This window comes from Notechis scutatus, chromosome 3, assembly GCF_049901735.1.
Source record: "Notechis scutatus isolate UNSWTSFEM ecotype Mainland chromosome 3, rNotScu1.2, whole genome shotgun sequence".
NCBI classification, from domain to species: domain Eukaryota; kingdom Metazoa; phylum Chordata; class Lepidosauria; order Squamata; family Elapidae; genus Notechis; species Notechis scutatus.
The window spans coordinates 1,937,688-1,948,645 of NC_142011.1; the positions used below are offsets into that span (position 1 = coordinate 1,937,688).

A 10,958-nucleotide genomic window follows, 5' to 3' on the forward strand; every position below is an offset into this window, starting at 1 on the left:
GTTAACTTCTGGCCAGAGAAAAACTCTCCCAGGAACAGCCTTTGGCTGCAGAGAATCAAGTCCAAAATGTGGTCAACGAAAACTGTAACTTTAAGTCCAATCAAGGCAAACTGAGGTAATTAGTCCAGCAGGGCAGGAGCAAGAATTCCGGATGTAAAGGCATGACAATAACTCAACACGGTTGGGAAGACACCAGGAACACAGAAGAGCAACGACAACACAGGATAAAGTCACGTTTGCTCCCAGCAGCTGCCGCACTCAGCATGCCTTTCTTATAAACTGTCTTCCCAGGTGTGGCTAATGAAGGGAATCAGGGCCCTTTCCTCCCCCCGTAAGCCACACAACACATGTTGCTCTCTTGTCCATTCCTCCCAAACACAAGGCTTGCATTGTAAACAACACGAGATAGTGAGGGGAGGGGGGAAAGGGTGGAGAGGGGAAACTTTGCCCACTCGCCCTACGCACCTGGCCTGGCCACCGGGCTGCTTCTTTCCGCTTCCTCTTCTGTTTTTGGCTGCAGGCAAGGAAAGCAGCCAAAGTCTTTCTTTCTCACCCCCAAACTCCGCCAGAAATGAGTCTTTGGGACCCTGCAAGGCTTCCTGCTCCAAGAGGCTGCGCCAGCAAAGACTCATTTCTAGCAGAGTTTGGGGGAGAGAGAGAAAGACTTCTGTGGCTTCTGCTGCTTTCCTTGCATGAAGCCAAAAGTCTCTCCCTCTCTCTCTCTCCCCCTGAGAACGGAGCTGGAGACGGTATCCTGCCATCCCAAATAAAGATCGATCGATCGGTAGGAAAACAGGATGGGGAATTTTCCTGCAGACTTTTTGGGGGATTTTCCCAGGGTCTCTGGTCTGTGGAATTTAAAATTATGAGTTTGGTGGTCCCTGAGGTCCAAAGGGTTGGCGACCCCTGTTCTAGTCCCACGGGGCGTTAATTTTCTTAGTCTGGTCCACTCTACAGGGCTGACCAGTGCAGAGGCATCTGCCAGGATCTGTCCTGGCCCGGTCATTATCAGACATGATATTCTTCCGATTAAAATCGGAATTCCGATTTTTTGGGAATCGCCCCCTTTCCCCCCTTCTTCTCCTCCTTCCCCTCCCCTCGGAGGCCCGAGTCAGGAGTTGCTACCGCTGGCGCGGCTCCGCCACTCAGTCCGCGTTGCCTCAGGAAGGGAAGGCAAAAGGAAGAGCCGCGGCGGCGCTTTGCAACGGCAGCAGCGGCTCCTGGTTTTGCCTTTCCCTTCCCGAGGCAACGCGGGACTGGAGCCTTGAGCCGCGCGCCGGTAGCAACTCCTGACAGCCCCAGCCGGATACCTGAGCAGAGCTCAGGCGGTGCGGCAGAGGGCCGCTGAGCGGCAGGAAAAGGGAGCTGAGCAGCGATTTCTTGGCGTGCGGTGGGAGGGTCTCTTTTGGCCGGCCCCGATTTTTTTTCCAGAGGGGAATATCATGCCTGCATTATTTGCTCGGTCAGCTGCTCGGTCAGTCCCCGGATTGAGTCCAGTGTCCCAGTCCTGCTTCCTGCCTTCCCTAGTCCTGACCTCCATGTCTCGGTGGCTCTGTTCCCCAGAAAACCCGGGCGTTTCACCGCCTGCCGGACGACGTCCCGCCCGAAGTGAAGCACCGCCGGCTGGAGGAACTGAACATCGTCTTTCGGGAAGAGGCTTCCCGCCTCCAGGCAGCGGCCGTGGGCCAGAGACAAGTGGTGCTGGTGGAAGGGGTGAGGGTGCCACGGGGCTAGCCAGCTCGGGCGAGTGAAGGGGGAAAGGCTTCCTACTTTCCCCAGGGTTTCGGGGCAGGGGAGGAGGTGAGGTGGGAACGCTTGGGATTCTGCCTGGAGCCGGCCCAGAGTCCCTGCGGAGAGGGAGGTGAATGGCGTGGGAATTTGAGAGAGAGGGAGGAGATGGGTGGAAAGGGGAGGGAGGGAGGGAGGAGAGAGATGGGACGGAAGGAAGGAAGGAGGGAATAGAGAGAGTGGAAGAAAGGGAGGGAGGGAGGATGGAGGAGAGATGGGAGGGAAGGAAGGAAGATGGATGGAGGAAGGAGGGAAGGAAGAGATGGGAGAGAAGGGAAGAAGGAAAGGAAGATGGATGGTGGAAGGGAGGGAGGGAGGAGAGATGGGAGGAAGGAAGGAAGGAGGGAATATAGAGAGTGGAAGAAAGGGAGGGAGGGAGGGAGGGATGGAGGAGAGATGGGAGGGAAGGAAGGAAGATGGAGGAAGGAAGGAGGGGAAGGAAGAGATGGGAGAGAAGGGAAGAAGGAAAGGAAGATGGATGGTGGAAGGGAGGGAGGGAGGAGAGATGGGAGGAAGGAAGGAAGGAAGATGGATGGTGGAAGGAAGGAAGAAAGAGATGGGAGAGAAGGGAAGAAGGAAGGGAACATGGATGGTGGGAGGGAGGGAGGGAGGGAGGAGAGATGGGAGGGAAGGAAGGAAGATGGATGGAGGAAGGAAGGAAGGAGGGAAGGAAGAGATGGGAGAGAAGGCAAGAAGGAAGGGAAGATGGATGGTGGAAGGGAAGGAGGGAGGAGAGATGGGGAGGGAAGGAAGGAAGGAAGGAAGGAAGGAAGGGAATATAGAGAGTGGAAGAAAGGGGAGGGAGGGATGGAGGAGAGATGGGAGGGAAGGAGGGAAGGAAGAGATGGGAGAGAAGGGAAGAAGGAAGGGAACGGATGGTGGGAGGGAGGGAGGGAAGGAAGAAAGGAAGGAGGGAATATAGAGAGTGGAAGAAAGGGAGGGATGGAGGAGAGATGGGAGGGAAGGAAGGAAGATGGATGGAGGAAGGAGGGAAGGAAGAGATGGGAGAGAAGGGAAGAAGGAAAGGAAGATGGATGGTGGAAGGGAGGAGGGAGGAGAGATGGGAGGGAAGGAAGGAAGGAGGGAATATAGAGAGTGGAAGAAAGGGAGGGAGGGAGGGAGGGAGGGATGGAGGAGAGATGGAGGGAAGGAAGGAAGATGGAGGAAGGAAGGAGGGAAGGAAGAGATGGGAGAGAAGGGAAGAAGGAAAGGAAGATGGATGGTGGAAGGGAGGGAGGGAGGAGAGATGGGAGGGAAGGAAGGAAGGAAGATGGATGGTGGAAGGAAGGAAGAAAGAGATGGGAGAGAAGGGAAGAAGGAAGGGAACATGGATGGTGGGAGGGAGGGAGGGAGGGAGGGAGGAGAGATGGGAGGGAAGGAAGGAAGATGGATGGAGGAAGGAAGGAAGGAGGGAAGGAAGAGATGGGAGAGAAGGCAAGAAGGAAGGGAAGATGGATGGTGGAAGGAAGGAGGGAGGAGAGATGGGAGGGAAGGAAGGAAGGAAAGGAAGGAAGGAAGGAAGGAAGGAAGGAAGGAAGGAAGGAAGGAAGGAAGGAAGGGAATATAGAGAGTGGAAGAAAGGGAGGGAGGGATGGAGGAGAGATGGGAGGGAAGGAGGGAAGGAAGAGATGGGAGAGAAGGGAAGAAGGAAGGAACATGGATGGTGGGAGGGAGGGAGGGAAGGAAGAAAGGAAGGAGGGAATATAGAGAGTGGAAGAAAGGGAGGGATGGAGGAGAGATGGGAGGGAAGGAAGGAAGGAAGAGATGGGAGAGAAGGGAAGAAGGAAGGGAACATGGATGGTGGGAGGGAGGGAGGGAAGGAAGAAAGGAAGGAGGGAATATAGAGAGTGGAAGAAAGGGGAGGGAGGGAGGGATGGAGAGATGGGAGGGAAGGAAGGAAGATGGATGGAGGAAGGAAGGAAGGAAGGAAGGAAGGAAGGAGGGAAGGAAGAGATGGGAGAGAAGGGAAGAAGGAAGGGAACATGGATGGAGGGAGGGAGGGAAGGAAGAAAGGAAGGAGGGAATATAGAGAGTGGAAGAAAGGGGAGGGAGGGAGGGATGGAGAGATGGGAGGGAAGGAAGGAAGATGGATGGAGGAAGGAAGGAAGGAAGGAAGGAGGGAAGGAAGAGATGGGAGAGAAGGCAAGAAGGAAAGGAAGATGGATGGTGGGAGGAGGGAGGGAAGGAAGGAAGGAAGGGAATATAGAGAGTGGAAGAAAGGGAGGGATGGAGGAGAGATGGGAGGGAAGGAGGGAAGGGAGGAAGGAAGAGATGGGAGAGAAGGGAAGAAGGAAGGGAACATGGATGGTGGAAGAGAGGGAGGGAGGAGAGATGGGAGGGAAGGAAGGAAGGAAGGAGGGAATATAGAGAGTGGAAGAAAGGGGAGGGAGGGAGGGATGGAGAGATGGGAGAGAAGGGAAGAAGGAAGGGAACATGGATGGTGGGAGGGAGGGAGGAAGGAAGGAAGGAAGAAAGGAAGGAGGGAATATAGAGAGGAAGAAAGGGGAGGGATGGAGAGATGGGAGGGAAGGAAGGAAGATGGATGGAGGAAGGAAGGAAGGAGGGAAGGAAGAGATGGGAGAGAAGGGAAGAAGGAAGGGAACATGGATGGTGGGAGAGGAAGGAAGAAAGGAAGGAGGGAATATAGAGAGTGGAAGAAAGGGGAGGGAGGGAGGGATGGAGAGATGGGAGGGAAGGAAGGAAGATGGATGGAGGAAGGAAGGAACGAAGGAAGGAGGGAAGGAAGAGATGGGAGAGAAGGCAAGAAGGAAAGGAAGATGGATGGTGGGAGGGAGGGAGGGAAGGAAGGAAGGAAGGGAATATAGAGAGTGGAAGAAAGGGAGGGATGGAGGAGAGATGGGAGGGAAGGAGGGAAGGGAGGAAGGAAGAGATGGGAGAGAAGGGAAGAAGGAAGGGAACATGGATGGTGGAAGAGAGGGAGGGAGGAGAGATGGGAGGGAAGGAAGGAAGGAAGGAGGGAATATAGAGAGTGAAGAAAGGGGAGGGAGGGAGGGATGGAGAGATGGGAGAGAAGGGAAGAAGGAAGGGAACATGGATGGTGGGAGGGAGGGAGGGAAGGAAGGAAGAAAGGAAGGAGGGAATATAGAGAGTGGAAGAAAGGGGAGGGATGGAGAGAGATGGGAGGGAAGGAAGGAAGATGGATGGAGGAAGGAAGGAAGGAAGAGATGGGAGAGAAGGGAAGAAGGAAGGGAACATGGATGGTGGGAGGGAAGGAAGAAAGGAAGGAGGGAATATAGAGAGTGGAAGAAAGGGGAGGGAGGGAGGGATGGAGAGATGGGAGGGAAGGAAGGAAGATGGATGGAGGAAGGAAGGAACGAAGGAAGGAGGGAAGGAAGAGATGGGAGAGAAGGCAAGAAGGAAAGGAAGATGGATGGTGGGAGGGAGGGAGGGAAGGAGGGAATATAGAGAGTGGAAGAAAGGGAGGGATGGAGGAGAGATGGGAGGGAAGGAAGGAAGGAAGAGATGGGAGAGAAGGGAAGAAGGAAGGGAACATGGATGGTGGAAGGAAGGAAGGGAGGAGGGAGGAGAGATGGGAGGGAGGGAAGGAAGGAAGATGGATGGTGGAAGGAAGGAAAAGAGGGAGAGAGGTGATAGAAATGATGGGTAGATGGATTGAAGGAAGGAGAAGAAGCGAAGTGATTGAGATGAGGGATAGGAAGGAAAGGAAGGAGAAGAAAGAGAAAGAAAGATAGATATGGATAGCAATAGAATATAATTAAGCAGAATAGGAATAGGGATGATAAGAATAAAGATAAGGTTGGAAGGGAACGTGGACTTCTTTAGTCCAACCTGCAGCCCAAGGCAGGAAACTTTATACCATCCAGACAATGATTCTCCAGTGTTTTCTTGAGATAGATAGATAGATAGATAGATAGATAGATAGATAGACGACAGACAGACAGACAGAAATGATAGATAGACAGACATGATAGACAGACATGAGAGAGAGAGAGAGAGAGACAGACAGACAGACAGACACAGACATGATAGATAGACTAGATAGGTAGGTAGGTAGGTAGATAGATAGATAGATGATAGATAGATAGATAGATAGATAGATAGATAGATAGATAGATAGATAGATAGATAGATAGACAGATAGACAGATAGATAGACAGACACAGACATGATAAATAGACATGATAGATAGATGATAGATAAATAGACAGACAGATGATAGATAGATAGATAGATAGATAGATAGATAGATAGATAGATAGATAGACAGACAGACATGATGATAGATAGATGATAGATAGACAGACAAACATGATAATAGGTAGGTAGGTAGGTAGCTAGGTAGATAGACAGACAGACAGACAGACATGATAATAGATAGACATGATAGATATACAGACAGACAGACAGAGAGATGATAGGTAGGTAGGTAGATAGATAGAGAGAGATAGACAGATAATATATTAGATATAGATAGAAGAAAAGACAGAGAGAGACGTGTCCATTGTTTTTTAGATAGACAAGACAGGCAGACAGTTCTCCAGGTAGGACTCAGAAGGGTTCCAGTTGCTCAATTGGATTTTGGGTGGGTGGGTGAGTGGGTCGGGTGGGGGGAGGGGCATTGCCGAGTCTTGGGTTTATCCTTCAGAAAAGAAAACGGAGCATGCACAACGGTCCCAATTTGTGAGTCATGTTCCCCTCCATCCCAAGTAGCTGCCTCCCCCCGGAGCAGCGGGACGCGACAAGCCCTCTGGAGCAGCTGGCCGGTCGTGGCTGCCCAGTCTCTGACGTCTTTTTCTCTCCCCTCCACTGTCTCTTTGCCTCCCCAGCCCAGCAGGCGCTCCCCTCTGGATCTGTGGGGCCGGAACGACGGCGGAGTCAAAGTCATCTTCCCAGACGTGGAGCTGGGCGATGGGACTGAGGGGCCGTCGGCTGTCCGAGCGCAACCAGGAGATTACGTTCTGGTGGAGGTGAGTGGCGCGTTGGCCACTACTCCGGCACTGCCATCACGAGTAAAGCCTCCCGGATCCCAGGAATGGCGCTTTCTCTGCCTTCTGGATTGTCCTTAATGGACAGAGGAAGGGTGCAATTCCCCCAAAATGTCCAGGGTGCAGCACGATCCCCGATCATGAAAACGTCCTCTTATTTCACATACACATCCCCCCCAAAAAAACTCACCTTACAGATATTCCTCGACTTACAACCGTTTGTTTAGTGACTGTTCCAAAGTTGCAACGCCACTCCCAAAAAACTGTGGACCATTTTTCACACTGTTGCAGTATCCCCAAGTTCACAGGTGTCAACTAAAAAAAATAATAATAATCCTTTGGTCTTTTTTAGCTGCCAGCAGAAAGGCAGTGGGGGGGGGAAAAGCAGTGCATTCCTTAAATGCCTCAGAAAATCGCCTTGGCAGCCGAAGCTGTTGGCACGCACGATTATTACTGGAGAGCATGATGGATGACTCTTGGCTATGGACGTGTCCCATTGGAGAAGATACATCCAGGGGGTGGGGGGAAAGGCCAGGGTCAAGGGGGAAATGAATTGTGTGTCTCAGCGTCGGCTGCACCCAGGTAATGCCGACATGGCCATTCCTAGTTTTTTTTTTACTCTGTGTTGTGGTTCGCCGGCAGCAGGTGAGGATGGCTGAGGTCTCGGAGAGCGAGAACTTGGGTGAGGGGCCTGCATGTGAGGCAGGAAGGGGGCCAGGACCATCAGGGAGTGCAGTGCTGCCTTCGGAGATGGTGGAGGCTGGCAGCAGTGAGGAAGAGGCCCCGAGGAGCCTGTGCTCAGTGCGTGTGTGTGCAGGGCTGCTCGAAGGAAAGAGCAGCTGCAGCAGCACGGGCGACTTGGGAGTAAGGCTTCAAAGTAATGGCCCCTCCCTTAAGGGATAAAAGGCACCTGAGAAACCGGAGTTCTTTGCAGGAAGCAAAGACGTTTTTGCACTCAAGCCTTGTGGACGTTCGGAATATCTGAGTTGGTGTTTGGAGACTCTTTGATTTATTGTTTAGGAACTTTATCTGGTGTTCTTGGCAGCCTTGCAAAAACTTGGCAAGGCTCTTCCTTATCGGAGCTCGTGAGTTGGAAGCAGCCTTTGATCTATGAAGAAACAGGATTCGTAAGTGAAACAGTAAAAGGTGGTGCTGGTACCTTGGTCTTGTGTTTGCTCTCTTGGAAGTAGGTTTGGGTCAGAACAGATCCGGCTAGAGACGATTCGAAAGGGGGTGGATTTGTTGGACCCATGACAAAGGGATTTAGATGCGGACGCTTGGCCACTGACTCACATTTATGACGGTTCGCCGTGTCAGGTGATCCCCTTTTGCGACCTTCTGACCAGCCGAGTCCACGGGGGCGGGGGAAGGGGGAAGCCAGGTTCTCTTAACGACCGTGTGATCCACTTAATGACCGGGTTCCTGACTTACCAGCCGCAGCGATTCACTGAACAACTGCGGCGAGAAAGGTCGTAAAAATGTTGGGGTGAGATTCACTTCCGAAGTGCCTCGCTCGGCCCCAGACCTGTTGGGCTCCGTTGTGGTCGTAAGTCAAGGACTACCTGTGTTGTCCACCGGCGGCCACGGAATGGGAAGGGAAGGGCTAGCGGAGCAAGGGCTGCAGGCCAGAAATGGATGTCTTGGTGCCTTCGGTTCACGGCTCGTGAGGCCTGAAGCAAGGAAGGAGGGCTGGCTCTGAAATTGGGCGTTGCAAACCTCCAAGGGCAACGGGGAGGTGACTGGCCTCTGCGGCTGCCAGGAGGGGGTGTTCCTACTTCACTGGGAATTACAGTCTCCATGGACCCAGCTTTCTGCAGGACAGATCAGGGTTTGCTCGGGGTGGCTGTTGCTGCACAGGGAAGGGGAGACCAAACAGTTGCATTCATTTATTTATTTTTTAATCTGCCTAAACGAGTAATTCAGGGAGGCAAACACACTTAATTCTCCTTCTCCTGTTTTCCCCACAACACCCCTGTGAGGTGGGTTGGGCTGAGAGAGAGAGACTGGCTGAGAGTCACCCAGCTGGCAGGAGGACTAGAATTCACCATCTCCCAGGGATTGGCTCACCCAACAGGCTTTCATGCCTAAGGTGGGACTAGAACTCCCCGTCTCCTGGGGATTGGCTCACCCAACAGGCTTTCATGCTCTAAGGTGGGACTAGAATTCCCCCTCTCAGGGGATTGGCTCACCCAACAGGCTTTCATGCCTGAGGTGGGACTAGAACTCCCGTCTCCTGGGATTGGCTCACCCAACAGGCTTTCATGCCTAAGGCGGGACTAGAATTCCCCGTCTCCCAGGGATTGGCTCACCCAACAGGCTTTCATGCCTAAGGTGGGACTAGAACTCCCCGTCTCCCAGGGATTGGCTCACCCAACAGGCTTTCATGCCTAAGGCGGGACTAGTACTCCCCGTCTCCCGGGGATTGGCTCACCCAGCTGGCTTTCATGGCTGAGGCGGGACTAGAACTCCCCATCTCCCAGGGATTGGCTCACCCAACAGGCTTTCATGCCTAAGGCGGGACTAGTACTCCCCATCTCCCGGGATTGGCTCACCCAGCTGGCTTTCATGGCTGAGGCGGGACTAGAACTCCCCATCTCCCAGGGATTGGCTCACCCAACAGGCTTTCATGCCTAAGGCGGGACTAGTACTCCCCGTCTCCCGGGATTGGCTCACCCAGCTGGCTTTCATGGCTGAGGTGGGACTAGAACTCCCCATCTCCCAGGGATTGGCTCACCCAACAGGCTTTCATGCCTAAGGCGGGACTAGAACTCCCCATCTCCCGGGGATTGGCTCACCCAACAGGCTTTCATGGCTGAGGTGGGACTAGAACTCCCCATCTCCCAGGGATTGGCTCACCCAGCTGGCTTTCATGGCTGAGGCGGGACTAGAACTCCCTGTCACCTGGGGATTGGCCCAAAGTTACTCAACAGGCTTTCATGCCTAAGGTGGGACTAGAACTCCCCGTCACCTGGGGATTGACCGCTTCTACCTTCTTTCCTCCCGCCCCAGATCTCCTCGTCCTCCTCTCTGACCCTGAAGGGCACCCCGATCTGCCGGACCACGCTGAGGGGCAGCTCATCTCCAGCCTCGGCAGAGGCCGCCCGCAAAGCAGCCACTGGTGACGGGGGCGGATTTTCTGCACTCTCAAGACAATGAGGAGCAGCCAAGGACTGATGACCAGCGAGCACCTTGGACGCCGGCTGCTGCAACCTGGCTGGGCATCCCTTGGCGAGAGGCTGTTCACCCAACCAAGCCATCGGGCGTCGTTATGTGAAGCAGAGGCGGGAAGGGAGGCGTGGAGACCAAGCTACGTGGCTGGACAAACCGCCTCGGAAACAAGGAATCCCTGCTTCGTCCATCAATGGACGCATTCAGAAGTGCAGGGTGTTCCTGCCCGTTGTCCACTTTTCTTCCAGGGGTGGTTTACATGTGGACACTTCCATGCTCCTGGACGCTTCCCCCTTCGTCTCAGACATACGTCCGTTGGCTTCAGAGCTAACAGACTCTCCGGGATGAGAGCTAGTGGACTTCACAAAGCCGGCCAGCAGCCCACTGTCCTCTTGCAACATTTTGGGAGGGTTCAGGTGGTGTATTAGGTAAAGAATTTGGGGGCAGGGGGCTCTCCTTCTCCAAGCAGGCGCCCTCCAGTAGCCTGTCTTTTGGCTCCTTAGGGATGATGGGAGTTTGTGGTTGGTGGAAGCTGCACAGAGGTTGGGATGGAAAGCAGTGGACTAAATAAATTAACGTTTGCAAAAATAGCTTTCCAGGACTTCCTTATTTGATTTTGCTGCCATTTAACGCAACATCTGTCCATCCTGTGCTGGAAGAATCAACCCAGGGGAGTCCTTGATTTACGACCATAAGGGAGCCCAGAAGGGTTACACAACTCGTCAATCGTTATGGTCACACGACTTCAGAACGTCATTGTAAAGTACATGTTGGTTTCCAACCACCTGTATTTTGATCATAGTGTTGTGGCCTACTGGCGGCTGACGGAGTGGGCAGCTGAGTAGGACAGTAGTGTGGAGGTTGGGGAGGAACCCGGGCCAGTCCTGGAGGCTGAGGAAGGCTCGGACGAGGGTCCTGCGTCCGAGGCAGAGATGGGGCCAGGGCCATCTGAGAGTCATCAGCTGCCTTTGGGCTCGGACTGCAGTGAGGCTGGGGAGCTTCTGGAACAGGTTTCCAGCTTGCGCATGCGTCGAG

General features: G+C 53.6%; 1 protein-coding gene across 2 annotated transcripts in view; it reads left to right on the forward strand.

Annotated features, from left to right (window-relative positions):
* CDK5RAP1 (CDK5RAP1 mitochondrial tRNA methylthiotransferase) overlaps positions 1-10,511 on the forward strand; it is a 32,625-nt gene extending 22,114 nt beyond the window's left edge. For both annotated transcript variants that reach the window (XM_087959123.1, XM_087959122.1), the window contains exons 12-14: positions 1,564-1,713; positions 6,597-6,737; positions 9,765-10,511. In XM_087959123.1, coding sequence (XP_087815249.1) covers positions 1,564-1,713; positions 6,597-6,737; positions 9,765-9,911 — 438 coding nt within the window. In that variant the 3' untranslated portion in view covers positions 9,912-10,511. The remainder of the gene's footprint in view (positions 1-1,563; positions 1,714-6,596; positions 6,738-9,764) is intronic.
* Positions 10,512-10,958: the final 447 nt, after the last annotated feature.